This window comes from Mesoplodon mirus, assembly GCF_964341445.2.
Source record: "Mesoplodon mirus genome assembly, chromosome: 1".
NCBI classification, from domain to species: Eukaryota; Metazoa; Chordata; class Mammalia; order Artiodactyla; family Ziphiidae; genus Mesoplodon; species Mesoplodon mirus.
The window spans coordinates 224531073-224547484 of record NC_138976.1 but is presented as its reverse complement, the minus strand read 5'-3'; the positions used below and the strand labels follow the sequence as shown (position 1 = coordinate 224547484).

The following is a 16412-nucleotide window of genomic DNA, read 5'->3' as shown; positions in this document are numbered from 1 at the left end:
TATTGCTTATTCAAATTCAGGACCACAAGACTTAACCTCATTAATCTTTTATCTTTATATATCCACAGTAAGATTCTTGGAATCTATCGATTCTAGAAATAAAAAGCATTAAAATATCACATTACTCATTTGCTTATTTCCCATTATATATACAGTAGTCAAAGAATAACATCTATAATTTGATTATCCAAAAAAAAGTACATTGAGGGGTTTTTAAAAAAAGTTTATTTTGGCCAATTCTTCTTGTCCTTAGGGTATATCCCATTAGGTTATGTACAGTCAAATTACAGTGTTTTAAAGTCATTTGGAATTTTGTTCTGTGAAAGGATTCAAGCAACTGGTTGCAAAGTCAGGTTCTTTTTTTTTTTTTTAAGAAATTGCCTTCTTAAATTTTAATTGTGTTATATGTCCATTGATTCCTGATTATGTTCTCCATTTTTATTCTCTTGATTATTTTGTAAATTATTCAGTGCTGTAATTTGAACTTTGCACAGACTTTTACACGGAACCCGATTTCCAGATCTTTCTTCTTTACTTGGTTATCCCACTGGTCAGACCATGCGGCTCTTACTGCTTGCGCATAATCCCAAGAAGAAAATACGGTTATATTGTAGGCAGTCTTTAACCTTGATACATACATACTTGGCATGATTTAGGACATATTATTTCTCTGCCACCGTCTATTCCAAGATGGAAGAGTGATTTTTCTGACTAAGCCTGGGAACAGATATTCCCATTTCAATAATGAGATAGCTAGGGAAGAGCTAGGCTTTTCTCCCAAAGTCACCTAGCAGACTGGTTGTTCATAACGGAATGCTTACCTGGTCCTCTTTTCACCTCCCTACCAGGTATCTGCCATTTTTGGTAAAAGCTCACCCCCTTAGACAGGCCAAGGTAGATCAAAGATTTAGGAGAACTACTCATTTTATCCAGATCATGGCAATATCTGTGTGAGCAGTCTGTCTCAAAGCAGGTTCAGCATAACTGTGCTAATTCCCTGGGATGGCCGTGGATGTTATACCCCAAAGGGTTCCAAAGTGAAATAAGTCTGGGAAATTCTGAAATTTAACAACTGCCGATCTCTCAGATGATGGTGTGCATTATGAACTGAAGGGAGGAATAGCACAGGTTTGTTTCTCAGGCTCACTTAACTATGAATCCATCCCAGTTTGTCATCAGGTGACATGTTGTGCTGGAAAATAAGCCTCCTTCTAGATTTCCCCTTACAGGACATAGGCGGGACGGAGGAACATGTTACCCCATGTCACAGGGATCCACTCAGCAGAATTCAGATTCTGAGAGAATTCTGTGGGACACACGGCTTGGTTCCATCAGCAAGAACTTGAAAAAACAAAAAAGACGGGGTGGGAACCTATAGTCTGAAAGAGACAGGAGACATGTCAACCAATCACAATATATGAACCTTATTAGGAAACAGATTCAAATAAATTATAATAAGAAATAGCTTAAAAGACAATAAAGTCGATGTGAACACAGACTAGATATTTAGTGATGTTAAGGGATTTTTGTTAAATTTTTTATGTGCTAATAGTAATATAGTTGTGGATTTTTCTTAGAGCTGTTGTCTTTTAGAGATGCATACTGAAATACTTATAAAGTATACGATACTTTCGATTTGCTTTGAATTAATACGAGTAGAGATGGTTATAATGGTGATGGTTGTTGTGGTGATAAATGTTGAAGCTGGGTAATGGGTACGTTGTGTTCATTATACTAGTTTATCTGCTTTTCCTTATATTTGAAAATTTACACGATAAAAACATTTTAAAAAGAAGACTGCCAGGACTTCCCTGGTGGTCCTGTGGTTAAGAATCCACCTTCCAATGCAGGGGACGTGGGTTCGATCCCTGGTCGGGGAACTAAAATCCTGGGCACCACAACCTGCATGCCACAACAAAGATCCCACAGCTGCAGCTAAGACCCAACACAGCCAAATAAATAAAATTAAATACATTACTTTAAAAAAAAAAAAAGACTGCCAAATCTGTATCACTTTCACATGAGTTCCTTAGAAACCACTGAGGCCATAACTGATTTAAATTTCCTTGCTCAGTTTAGCCCAGTTTAGCTGCTCCAGCAGCTTTGTTCCCCAAAGAGGTCATCAGTGACATCCTCCTATGTTTGGAAGAGTGTCTCAAAGCCTTGCTTGTTTCTTTGCGACATGGAAATGGAGTGGTGAGTGGCCCCAGAAAACACTGGTTGTCTAAATGGAGGCACGTGTGCCTGTAGGAAGCATTCTCTCTGCAGCCCCTGGTTTATAGGCCCCGGGCTGGAACATCGACAGGCAGATCGGACTTGTGCTACGTGCCCGGGAGCCAGTAGGACAAAGCAGTTAGGGGCAGGGCTCAAAGCAAGGAAGGTGGTGGTGCATTCCAACCAGAAAGGAAGTTCTTGTAAAAACTTCTGTCCCTGTTGCGGCAGTTTTAGCAAAATGAGATGTAAAATTTGTGGGTTTTTTAAAAGACAGTTTTATTTGAGCCAAACCATTTTAAGGTATGTTAAAAACCTCACCTCTTTTCTTCATTCTACACCCCTTCCTACCTCACTCCCTCCAATCCCCAAGCTGCTCACCACCCAGCCCCCCTTAGGCTAGTTTGTTGCCAGTCATGGTGCTGTCCACTCTGGAAAGTAGCAGGAAGAGCTGATAAGGTGCTGAGGACAGAAATCTCTGGTCTTATCTCTCTCTAGCACACGGTGCCGAGAGTGCATCCTTTTCCTGTCCTCAGACAAGAGACATAAACCGACCATCTCCTGGAAGCAAGGACTTCAAACAGGGCTTGGGGGCCTGCCTCTACTTTCTGTAAGGCCAGAAAGGAGAAAGTGGGTCATTGCTTTTTTTGAAGGTTGTTTTAGTAGCAGTAAAAATGTATGTTGTCTTCTAGATCAACAAACATAACTTCATAATAAGACATGAATTAAAAGAGCAGAAGAAAAGAAAAAGAAGCAAGGGCTGAGGGCAAGGGCTACCAAAACAACCAGAGCTGTAAGTCACTGGGCTGTTTTGTTTGGTTAGACTTTTTGTAGGTTTGCCCGAAAGGATTAGATTTGGCTTTTTGTTTGTTGACAGATCAAGCAAATGGTTTTAAGAGCTTTTGTGATAATAAAAAATTGATACCTAGATGGCCCAGCGTTGGAGGAGAAGAGTGAAATATTGGTTCATTTTTCCTCCTGTCCCTCTGTTATGGCAGGAAAGCAGAAATGACATTCTCTCCCAGATTTTCATCCTGCGATGTAAGGAAAATAAGATGAAGAGGAACCTTCCTTTGGGTTTTAGCGCAGCTGGTGGCTGGTGAGGTGATACTTTGCTTCTTATGCTATAGTCTGGAGTGACCGTGGTAGGGACACCAGTGACATGGGCGTAGGCGTTACCATCTCCCCTCTGGGTCCTCCTTGGAGCCTCACCAGGTAGACCCAGAAGAGTCAGTCAACCTCAGCTTCATCCTCAGTCATCTGGACCCTCGTAAAGAATCCAGTTTGCAACATAAAACTTTACAGTATAGAAGAGACCAGGCTTGATACTTTGTTACCATTTTGGGAAGACATTGGTCACTGGCCAGTGCTCACAAGCAGCCAATTGTTGGAATTCCAAAAGTTAATGACACCTTAAGAATTGTGCTTGTTATATAATAGTAAAGGCCCAATTTTATTCTTGCAAGTTTCTTAGTCTCCTGTTACGGAGTGCTGTGAAATTATCTAGGCTACAATGAATGTTAGAATTATAATGGAGCTTAACAACATAGCTGTTGCTTTTCAAACTGTATTCTGTAAAGCCCCGAGAGTTCGTCAAAGATGCCTCGGGGGCCTTACAAAGGGTGAGGAGGGTCGGGACATGAGCTTTGGGTTCCCCCAATGCCACCTCAACCACTGTTCCCCTGGTATGTTACACATTGGCCTTCTGTTTAAGATTTCGTCTGGAGAAAGGCACGCACTGCTAAAACCACGTTTGAAAAAAGTCACTGAGTAGCCCTCCTTCCTTGTTTTGCAAACCATTTGCTTCGAGGCCCAGACAGTACAGTGACTTGTCCAAGATCACACATTCTCTCAGATGTGAGTCAGATTTCTTGACACCCAGGTCATGGCCACTTCTACTACACTGAACTTAGCACTTTTCTTACTTTCCTTTGAGTATTTTATACCAGTGCCACCCAAAGTATCGTACACAGGCCAGTCCGTGACAGGACAGAAATTGAGAGTAAGCATTTAGAAACTTTTATAGTAGTGTGATTAATTTTTAGAAATTGGAGCTTGTGTTTTATACGTCTTTTTGAAATTTTGTTTTCTAATTTTTTTTTTAACAAAAATCTTGGCCCACAATAGATAGGAGATTTTAAAAAGAAAAATAATTGGTCCTTCACCCCTGGTAGTTTGGGAAGCACTGTGATGCAGGGCATTGAATCTCCACAGAGGTTGAGCCAGTTATGGACTGCAAACAAGAGGCAGGTCTTGCTTTAAGGAACTTTTTTGGATTCTGAGCAGGTAAGGAGGCAATATTACTTGTTCTTTTTCCTTAATATGTTTCTTGCTTATAAAATAAAATTATAGCTTACATGAAACTAAGAGATGATATATTTAAATATATATGATAATATATGAGAAGAATTATGTATTTAATAGCAGTAATAATGTTTAATTTTTATGAACTCTTTGGAATTGTAATCTCAGTTTAATTGGTTAGAGGTTTTGTTGAATGGAGTTGTATTGTAGTTGGTTTTCTTGTTTAGTTTCTGTCTATTCTAAAAAATAAATTATCCTGTTGTTTTTTTTTTTTTTTTTTTTGGTTTTGTTGTGGCAAGAACACTTACATGAGATCTACCCAGACCTTTTTATAATTTTTTTTTTTTAAACTGTGTGTCTCCCACAGATGGGAGCTCCTGTCTGGGCCCCGGCCCTGGTCAAGTAAACAGTAGCTGCTGTAGCTGCTCAGTGGATGTTTATGAAGGACTGGATGGCCACAACTTTGGACCTCAGCCTCCTCAAGATCTTATTGTTTTTGTATAATTTACTTTTATTACACGACTCAGTGATTTCAGGATTTTATCTAATTACTCTTACTAACTTAAATATCCTTTAAACATAGAATTATTTTGCCCTACCAAATTTACTCCTAGAAGTATTTTTAAAATATTTGTTACTTTAGTTTCTGGTCAATTAAAAAGAGGTCTATATAACGATTAATCCCATGTAGTATACAGGAGCTGAGGGAGAGGACTTTAGTAATAACTTCATTCACCTGAATTAACTTACCTTTCTCTTCTTAGTAATCTTGACTCTTCCAAATAACTATTCATACTCTATTCCTTGTTTCAGAATAGTAGGTTCTCTAAAATCTTCAAAAGATGCTATGCTTTCTATAATAAGGAGCCTAAATTTGAGTTGTTAATGATTCCTAAGCGATTTTCAAGTCAGTGGAGTAAAGGTGGAAGAGACAGGCCCTTCGTCAGCCTCTGCTTCTGCTTTTGGAGGCTCAGGCATTAGGCTTCAACTACTTATAAAAGCTTTTTGTCCTGTCTCCAGAGAGCAGGGAACAGAACCAGTTGACCTAGAATCATAAATGATAGCCAGTTTGGATTATTTTTAGGCTTCAATCAAAGAAATTGGTACCTGTGTCACATTGATCATTTCTAGCTTTGGAGGAGCCTCGTTTATCTTGTAACGGCCAATGTGTTGTGAAATGTTGTCACATGGATCACTGCAACTTTCCAGGCCTTAAGACCGTTGAGGGAGGCAGGAAACCTGCTCCTTTTTTCTTTTCCCTCTCTTTCCCCAGAGGCTGTATGACTCTTGTCAGTAGCTCTGATGTCAGTTACTTGAGAGAGGTTGTTGCCATAGAGAACCATCCTTTTAAAACATGTTTATGTTGGCTTTTCGTAATGAGTGGTAATTTGAGCAGCTGATGAGGCAAGTGGAAAAAAAAAAGGAACAGCTTTGTTAGCATTGGCCTTCCTGCGAGGAATTTGGCATTATTTGTATTTCTTTGCTGTTGTTCAGGGAAAAGCAAGATATCTGTCCCTTCCAGTTCCCCATTATCTTCTCTGAGACGTCCAGTTCATTTATCTGAGTCTGTAAATTCCAGGCAGGGTTCTAATGCCTAACGTTAGAGAGGTATCTGCCTGCTTACAGGGGGTTGGGAGTTCTCTTTGATGTCAGATCACTTCGTAAGCAAACTTCGACCTTGTCTGCCAGAAATCAAACGGCAGATGGCAGCCCTCTCTACCCCTCACTGGCATAATTCAGTAAGTTCACAAGAGACTGAGATTGAGAACTTCATCAAAACCCAGAGCCCTCCGACCAACTCCGTGTGTGTGTGTGTGTGTGTGTATGTGTGTGTGTGTGTATACTTCACATACATCTAACATTTCCAAAAAGCAGATTATATTTCATAATAAATTTATTCATTCAGCAAATATTTACATAGCATCTATTATGTTTACTTATATACTAGAGAGAAAACAGTTTCTTTTTACTGATGAAATTCAGAATTTTATTTATGGACACTGGTATTTGACATTCACATCGTTTTCATGTCATGAAATAGTTAGTCTTCCTTTGATTCTCTCCCCCTCCCTCCCCCCATTTAAACTGTAAAAACCATTCTTAGCTTGTGAAGTATACGAAGATGTCAGCAGCCGGATTTGGCCCTCGGGGCATACTTTGCCAGCCATGTTCTAGAGAGAGCCCTCCTGGAACCCCTGCACAGGTCCTGGGTTCTTAGAACCTGTTTGCATGAGCACACACACACTGCACACATGTACACACGCACATAAAGTTAAGGGTTGCTGTGTAATTCTAGTTCTGTTGTCGTATTTTTTATTTTTAACCCCGCTTCAAATCAAACCTTCCCGTCAGTCAGTGGAGTCTTGTATTTGTTTTTAACTCTTGTGATGCTTGCTAATCCTGCAAGTGATTGTGTTTCCCAGGCAGATTCCATGAGGCTGGTTATTTCTGAGACTTTGTGTGTTTATCCTAACTCCAGATGTGAGTGAGTGAATGATAATCTTGAAAAAAACACCAGATTTTACCCCTGAGTAAACTTCTTTTGAGTGCAAGCATAGCTCCTTGTCAGTGAAACAGTGTTTTCAATCATGTGGAAACCAAAAAGGTGCCACAGAAAGCAAGAGAAGAAGTGCTGACATAGTCGTACAGTCCCTGGTTTATGACCAACATGTTGATCACTCCTTGCTTAACCTCTGGAGGCAAACCATTCTGATGACTCACGGCAATGCACAGCTTCCCAGGTTGTGTGATCAGCTCAAGATAACATGTCGGCTGCACCCTTAACAACCTGCTGCCGGGGGGCTTCTCGTGGAACTTGATCCACCTGTTTGTCTTCTCAGAATGATCTCCTGGCTTTGCCTTGGATGTACTCTAGAACTCTGTTGCTTTCCAGCCTCTTCTTTTGATGGCAGGAACACTCACCCCATGCATGTTATTTTATTGCTGATGTTCAGCCTGCCCCACATCATGCATGTGATAGTTCCATAAAACACAGCACCCCATTTTTCCGATTTACCTAATCTTCCAGAAGGTGACATGATAACATGTGGAATAATAGACCAGAAGAGACATGTATGGATCATTTGGCTGAGCTGTGCGTTGCTCGGGGCCACAGGGAGTGATGGGCTGGTCACACTAAAGGGCACCGGGATGCACCTGCAGAAGTCAGCGAAGCGATTTGCGCTGTGAGGCAAGGCGGCATCTGATTAGAAGGGTGTGGCTCCGTCTGGGTGGGAAGACTGTCCTCTGCAAAATGCTGCTTCTCTCTTTGCTTGCCACCCTTCCAAGCCCCTTCTAGTCATGAGCCCCGCCCGGCATGCAGGGGAATCTGTGCTGACAAATACAAAGCTTCTGGTTCAGTGGGCGGGGGGGTGCTTCCCAGCCTGGATCTGCCTGGGGTTGGTGTCTTTTGTGCTTTCCTGGAGCGCTCACCATGTGTTTGTTCTTCATTAGAGGCTGTGCTGAACACAAATGAAATAGGCATGATTTCTGCCCTCAAGGAACTTAAAAATTCCTTGGGAAGATGCTTAGAAAGCAAATTACACAAAACCAGAAAGTACAAGTAACCAATTGCTAGTCACAGTAGTAACCAAGGGAGGTTGTTCACAGGGGACCAGCTTCTTGAAGGAGGCAGCTTTGCACTTGATCTTTAAGGGAGTGACGCACACAACTGTGTATGAAGAATCTGGAAGAGCGTCGCGGGGAGCATCACGGGCGACCGCGGCAGCGCCTTCAGCTCCCTCTGTTGGCGAAGGGTTTCGTGCTCACATGTCCTGGCACCCCCTCACCTCAGCACTGCCCCCATCTTGACGGGCTTCATACCTGAAGTGGCTTCATACCTGAATTCATCACTGTCCTAAGTGGACGGGCGCAATTTCTGCCTCCCAGGAGACATCAAGACATAACTTGTGTTTGTCAGAGCTATCCTGCCGGAAAGTTTAGAGAAGATGCAAGTGTCCTTTCAAACTACTCACTTGCCAAGCTTTCTTAACTCTTCACAGACTAATGCAGCGCAAGCTGACAACACGGGCTGGGGTGGAAGTGTGCGTTTGTTCATCACAAGCAGTAGTTGTCAGAGCTGATGACCCCGTTGCTAAGCCCATTACCCTTGAGCTCTGGGTGTCTGCTTTTTCTTTCAATGAGAAAGTTCATTGAAGGATTCTTGTCGCAGCCTGTGTCTCAACGTGGAAATCAAAAGGCTTTCAATCATCTTGTCACTTAAGATCGGCAGGGACGTATGAGAAAGGCTGGTGAGCTAAAGCGTTGTGCCTTTGAAACCTCATCCTGGACTGTACGTTTATCATAACTGGTAAGATTTTATGCTTATGGCGCATCTGCCCCAAACACCTCTCTAAATTCTCTATCCAAACTGCTGTGTTTCCCTGCCCCAAAAGTTACTAACGACATTCTTCTGAGAATAATAAAGAGAATCCTGTGTATTGGGGCAGTTCGCTGTTAATCCATCTCAGTAGACATGTGTGAATGACACCGAGGACTGGGAACCCAGAAGAGCTGGAGCAGGCAGCTCACTGAGCTGCAAAGGCTCTACGCAGAGTACCTAAAAGAAGCGGAGAACAAACTCATGACGTTCTGTAGCCATTTGAGAAAAGGCGACATGCATCTTTCAGGCACCTGAGATGATTGTGGTATATGATAGCTAATTTCTTAAGCGTCTCTCTCTGCAAGGTCTTGTGTCCTTTGCATCCAACTCTTCCCGCCCCCCTCCCCTACACCATTTGTAATTCAGAATCGCCAGAGATGGGTTTAGGCCTTAAGATTCTCCAGCTCTAATTATAAAACTCTTAAGCCTGGTTTCAGGCTATTTTTTTTATTTATATGAATTGCAAACTAGATAATAGAGGTTTTTTTTTTCTATTTAGAAAGTAGTATCTATTTCCTGTGGCCTTTTTTTCAACCTGAAGTTTTAGCATCAGTTAACTTCTGCCTCATAAAGTTGGGCCTGGACCAACTGATATATACTTCAGTGTTGGGATGATGTCTGAAGAGAGAGACAGTGACAAGTGGGTCTGTGTGATGCAGGCCGGAAGTCGGGATGCCGTCGTGGAGGGAGGGCGGGCTCTGCGCCCGGCAGCCTTGGGCCACATCCTGCTTCTGCCAGTTCCCACCGTCAGGCCTTCTGAATATTAAGTGCTTTGAGGTTCGGTTTCTACCCCCGTCAAGGTGAGGTGGCATACGATAATAAGCGATTGCCGCACTGAAGGCATTCAAGAAAGGATAGCCGCTTTCTTCAGTGCACCAGGCTGCGGGCGCTCTGGGTCACGTCTCCACACATGATGAAGGCAGTAGTCCCGCCGGGCTCTTCTGCCTGTAAACCACTGGGGTTCTGTGCGCTGGGGACCAGTCCTCCTGGGTTCGGACCCTCAGAGTGTTTATTGGTTGGGGTAGAAATTAAGGCCCTTGCTATCACTTGGGAAAATCCATCGGCAAATGTTTTTTTAAACACAGGCTGTACACTCATAGGTTCTGAAAGAAATGAGAGCACCGCGGGGTTTTCTGAGACAGACGAGATTAACCCATGAAACAGTGTTTCAGAACAACACAGACTATTTCAGTTTATATTTTTTAAACGGTAGCTTTTAAAATATATGGAAAATAATTCAAGATTCTCAATGTAGCTTTGGATCTTTCTTTTTCATTAACAAAAAGGGAGGTAGAGTAGTGGATATATTACAAATTTAGGGAGAGATCTTTTAAACTGTTTTGTTGATTCCCTTACCGTTTCCCCTCGTTGACTGAACTGTGTCTTTGGAAAGCTTCTTCGTCTTAGGTGCACTGCATGGCCTCGGATATGCACAGCTACAGGCAACATGTCCCTTCCCCAGCTGAGTGAGGAGACCAGTGAACTGACGGGACATCAAGGCCAACAGAAAGGCTGGAGGTGCTACAGAGAGAGCCCTACCTAGCTCCTACGATAGAGACTCTATCCCTCACTGTCCCCAGGGGAAAGCCTGACTTTGTCCTTGCGTGTGCCGTGACTGGACAGCTGTTTTATCTCTTGGCATTCAAGCAGGACTTAAGGAGTCTTAGACTGTAGAGGCATGAAGCTGAGGGAGACATTGCCAGGCCATTCGTTCCAGAAACCCATCACGTTTCCGCTTCCGTCCGGATAGCTTCATTGGTATTTTCCCGACACTCTGCCTCTTGAGAACACAAATTTAGGGTATGTAAAGGATCAGTGGAGACTTTCAAGCCAAGGTATATAAAAAGAGAACCTTCAGAACCTTCAGTACAAAATGGGAATTTATTATCATTTTAAAAGTTCCAGCTTCTTACTACCTTTCTTAGAAATATTAGGATGATTTCCAGGACTTAGGTTTAAAATAGATTCATATTCCAGTTAGTAGTCACCCCAGTTTTCTGCCTTTATTGATGTTAGCTTCTGATATCTAGTGTCAATTCTTTTAAATGAATGCTTACAAATTATTCATTGCAAAATAGTATTTGGCCCTTTCTGTTCTCTTAAGTGGTGTGACTAGATCTGCTCTCCAGCCGTATGCTCTCCTACAGGTGGTGTAAAGTATTCTCCGTGGATGGACTTGTAGGTGCATTGCCGTCACTCCTGCTTCTTGGCCTGACAGTTGGGGTGATAGTCGTCTATGAGCTGAGCTCATCTGCTACCTGCTTATAGAGCCTCACCATCCCTCCTCTGCTGTCTGGTGTCACAGAGGAATGGCCAGCCCAAATGTCATTTCATAGTTCAGTAAATTTTAGACTTTCAAGTCTAATTTAATCTACTTATTTGACTTGGTTAGTAACTGAGACCCAGAGAGGTTATGGGATTTATCTAAGGCCCTCCATTAGTTAATAGCAGGAATTGGAATTTTAAAAGAAAAGATTTCCTAAATCCCTAAGCTTAAATCAAATGTTCGGTAAGATCATTAGTTAACCATACCTCCCTTGCTAGTATTTTGTATGGAACAGGAAGTTTTCAAGTTATTTGTAAATTTATTTGACTAGATTTTAGAACACTGTTAGCAAATTGGGATTCTCAAAATTTATGAAGCAGTGAAAGTCACATTTGGTATTACAGATTTTGTGTGTGTGTGTGGTTGCATTATACGTTTAGTGGAAATGTGGGAAGAAGCGAGTTTGTTGCTATTTCAGAGTACTAAAAAGTTGCCAGTGCTTTTCTCAGTACTTGTTTACTTTGAAGAAGAGACCAGATATGAAAAGTGTTCATTTTCTTAAAAAGGTGTACATTGTTCACATTCATGCATTCATGGCTGAGAATATAGAAACAGGGATTGTAATCACTGTAGTAAAACTGGGTTTATGATTTATAAAGTCATGAAATATGAGACCTGGGCTTTGCTTCTACAGCAGTCAGGTCTGCAGCCTATTCCTCCTTTGTTTCCATGGTTTTCAAAACAGGTACATTCCTGGAGTGTGGGAGGCTGCCCACCACTCTCCCCTGCAAGTCATTGTTTTGCCTCCACTTTCCTTGGGTGCTGGCACCCCTCTGGCTTGTCTCCACGCCCCACTGAGCTTGGTGTGCAGTGGCCCATGCTTATTAAAATCCTTATCACCAGAGGACTTGATTACGAGCAGAGTTATTTTCTAGGATTAGAAAGACCCGCAGAGTTCAACAAGTGACTCAAAAATGATCTTGTATTTTCTAGTAATTAAAAGTGTGATTAATACCAGTAATTAGTTCCTGTGATTTAACTGTTAAAAGCAGGAATTCAGAAGGTAATAAACAGGTGAACAAGGTAAGGAACCACAGGCTATGACTCGAATTTGAGTTCCTAAGACACAGATACACTCCAGAGGAGGTGGCCCACGTAAGACAAACTCCTTTCATACTGTGAAGCTAAGTGAGACCTATTTTCTGTAAACAGGCCTCCTTCATGGAGACTTGCCGTGTGTGGCTGTGTGCCGTTACTAAATGGAAGGCAAGACATTTCTCATCCATGAGGCGGGGGTTGGCTGGGATCAGGAGAGCCTTGAGAAGATTTTTCATCCTGCTGTGCAAAATTTCAGCTCCTTTTCAACATTTGAGGAACAAAAAGACAAAGTGACCTTGTGTTTTTGGCTCCTGTGGCAGCTATTTTTAAATTTTTCTCAAAATTACCTCATGGGATTCCAGCCCAAACTGAATATTGATAGATAACATTTAAAAAGCTCATTTGGTTTATTCCACATGTTCTGCATTTTACCTTTTGAAATTTAAGAAACTGACTACGTGATTTTGTGTTTTTAGCCCTGAGTAAAATAAGGTTTGTGCTGATTAGGTAAGCTGTGATGTTGTTGGTAAGGTACCCTTTGGGGAGAGCTCGCTGGGTCAGCGGCCATTCAGAGCCCAACTGCCCACTGATATAATACTGATTCAGCTGAAATTTCAGACGGGAGCCGACTTTGATCCCACTGAGCTGGGTTTCGAGTGCTGCTGTAACAAGAAAATACATGGTCCAGTTATATGTGTGGTTCCTTTTTCACACACACGTTTTCATCTCCCTCCTGCCAGCCAGCCACAACCTATGTGGTGTGATACCAGCATTTGATTTTTTATCCCAGCCTATTAAGTTAGGATTGTTTTTTCCTCTTCTCAAGCCTTACGACTGAGTGTATTTATGTAAAATTAAAATGTAAACCACACTTAACCCCGGCGGCTATGAGTGAGTAATTCGTCCATTTAGAAGCAGACGGCACAGCCATGGGTGTCTAGTTCACGGCAGTGTAGGGGTGGGGCGTCTCATGTCTCCCACCCCCAGCTGAGGGCAGAGGGCACCCCAGCTCTCCTGTTCCTTCCGGGAGGAGGGGAGCACCTGGGCCCTTCCAGCCCTGGTGCCTCCTCTCTCGAGCAGCTGCCAGAGGGCCACGCTCTGGACACACCAGGGTTGAGGCTGGCACGTGGCTCCTGGTTGAGCGGGGGCTCCCATATACGTGTGGCGTCTGAGCTTGTGGGTCAGGGCGCAAAGGCCTGTGTATCCACAGCGAGACCAAGTAGGTGTCTGACGACACCCCAGAGCTCCGGGCTTTTCGGGTCCTTGTTTCTGATGGAGACTCTAGGAACTCGGTTGCCATTTATAAGGTTGTTGCCAAGGAGCCATTCTGTCAGAATGGCGTCCAGGTGACTCACCATCTACCTTGTGAAGTTAGCCTCCGACTCCCCGGCCTCCCACCCCGTACGGCCCTCAGCTGGTGCGCCTGGCCACCGCATTCCGCACCGTGGCGGCTCAGCTCTACCCGACGGCCGGCGAGGGGTCCAGGGGGAGCCCGGCCCCCCAGCCACGCGGGCTCCGGGCGGTGGTGAGTAACTAGCTGATGCGTAACCGGTGTTACTCTTCTCCCCACCTCAGGGCCAGCCCAGTTCCGACGCTGTAGAGGGGACTGACGTCTCCCCCATGACCACCAGCGCCTTCACCATCCGTGAGTACTTTGCCAGGCGCATGGCGGAGCGCAAGAGTAAGGCGCAGGGCACGGCCGTGGGGCCAGAGGCTTCAGAGACCCCAGTGGAAAGGAAAGCAGGGAAGAAAAGAAAGAAAGAGGCGAAAGATAAAACTGTGGAGAACTGCACCCCCCCCAAGGCCAAGAAGAAGGGAGACCAAGTTGAGGGGCCGCTGGGAGACCCCCGTGGGGACGAGAATTCTGGGGCTGCTTCTGAGGGTGGAGAGGGTTGCGTGGCGCCACTCGATGACCGGGACTCTCCCTCGAGGCCCAGAAACAGGAAAGAAAAGAAAAGGGGGCAGAAGCTAGCTGAGACGGCAGAGGATGGTTCGCTCGATGCAACGCCAGTGAAAACGAAGAGGAAAAAGAAGAAAGGCTCCAAATAACTTCTCTGGAGCCAGGGCCTCCCGGCGTCTCAGCTGTCAGGGCGCTGCTGGGGCAAACTCCCCGGCCCGACGGCAGAGCCGGTTCACTCCGGGAGCTGTGCACAGCCTCTGACACGCCCGGCCCTGCTGCATCTCGCCCTCACGCTTTCCCAGATCGGATTCCCAGAACTTCTTAGTGTCCCAAATCATGGCTCTCAGAAACAAATAAATGTCTTTCTTAGACTCCGAGTCCACCGTATCTATTCCCCTTCATGTGAGTGCATCATCATGTGCACGTGCTTGTGTGTGTAGGTCTCTCACCATCTGTATTTGCTCTTGATTTCTTTCAGTAACAGTGAACTGTGCTTCCTTCTGAAGGACTCGGTCTAATTAAAGGATTAAGAGGCCATAGTTGGCATTCAGATAGCTCTTCTTGTTCTGTAGCCAACCGTGTGTTTCTGCCAAGTTGGTTTTATATCATTCCATTCCCAAACCAGAGAGTTGTTTTGGTCTGGTCTGGTTTGGTTTTGATGGGGAGATTGTTTTAATGCCGTCTTTTCCACTGAGCAGTGGCAGCCGTGTATTCTGAGGAGTTTGAGAGGCGAGCTGGCGGTGGGGGCAGTTTAACTTGCCGGCTCTCTCCCAGGAGCCCTCTCGCGGTCCCTCAGCGAGGGTCAGTGGTCGGATACATTTCCATTAGGTGTCCTCAAGGACAGGTGCCCTAGAGTGGACTCCTCCTTACCGGTGACCATCAGGGGCTCCTCAGGAAGTTGAAAGAAAAACTGAGACTCTAAGGTTATGAAATTACTTTCATCTAGACTGGGACTGCCTAGTGAAAGCCCCTAAAAGTATAAATGTCACATAAAGGGTAAAAGACACCTTCAGTCCTGCTCACACCAGATGGTGTCGCCTCCTGTGTTTATACCGCCTCTGCCACACCCTGGCGTGTTTCCCTGTGTGCAGCTTAAACTCTCCCCACGCGGGTTTCCCAGGACAACTGCAGACACCTTCACACCCTCTTTGGGACACAGCGTGCAAAAGAAGGCGCATGTTTAAGGTTTAGAGGTCCAGCACTGTGGCTTCCTCTCTTCTGCTGTCTTTGTTCTCTTGACCTCTCCCTTCTCTTTTTCATCCTTTCCCCCTTTTACTCCGTCTTCCTTGCTCCCCGCCCCAAATTTTCAGTTCCCAGTTTTCTCTTACCCCTTGCTGGCTGCCTGCTCCGGTCCTGCAGACCTTCCGGGAACTCTGAGGACGTGGTACAAGGGCGGGTCGTGTGCTGCCTTCCTCCTGATTTATACATGCTGCTGGAGAACAGTAACGAAAACTCACTGCAACCTGATGAGCTTTTGCCCTGGATTTTAACCCTCGGGGTCACACATTAGGTATGAAGCATGGCCCCAAGTTTCTTAAAACTGAGAAAATATATGAAGAATGGTTTGATTTTAGTCTCCTAAGAATTCTGAATGGTGCTAGTTGTTTAAAAGGATACACACACACACACACCCCATAGGGAACATTCTTATGAATTCAGAGCCTGAGTTCTAGTGTCTGAGTTTATTGTGGCCCTCAGAGTTTAGCATCCCAGGCAAGGTCCAGTCTAATAAAGCACCAAAGATTTTTAAAGTCACTGTTCTTCACAGAGGGCACATGCCCAAGTTATCTGTGCTTGTCCTATCTTGTATATGAAACTAGAGTTCCAAAAGAACTAGAGTTCCAGAAGGGAGTTCCAGAAAGAAACTAGAGTTCCAGAAGGGAGTGGGTATGTATGAAACCTAAAGAGAATTATCTTTATTGATAGATAGATAGATAGATAGATATGGATATATATTAGACTGGGGTAGGGTTTTTTGCCTTTTCATTTATTTTTAACTTCATTTGCCAATAAAAATGAGAGCCAGGAGGATATGCTGAATTGTATGCAGGGGGAGGAAACAAATGGGCTTTAGGGAGCAGGGAGCTGCGTCTCGGCCAGGCGGAGTGAAGTGGGTGGTGGGAAGACCAGAGGAGGGAGGTGCTCAGGGCTGCTCTGGGAGTTGGGAACCCAAGGCAGTCGTATCACGAGACTGTTGAAGTGCAGCTCTCATGGACAGCACCTGTAGACTGTGGCAATTATTATTTTAAAGG

General features: G+C 44.2%; 1 protein-coding gene across 1 annotated transcript in view; it reads left to right on the top strand.

Moving 5' to 3' along the window:
• The window catches only part of PINX1 (PIN2 (TERF1) interacting telomerase inhibitor 1), an 83609-nt gene extending 69080 nt beyond the window's left edge, over positions 1 to 14529 (top strand). Inside the window, exon 7 of the mRNA XM_082618621.1 lies at positions 13836 to 14529. Coding sequence (XP_082474747.1) covers positions 13836 to 14309 — 474 coding nt within the window. The 3' untranslated portion in view covers positions 14310 to 14529. The remainder of the gene's footprint in view (positions 1 to 13835) is intronic.
• Positions 14530 to 16412: the final 1883 nt, after the last annotated feature.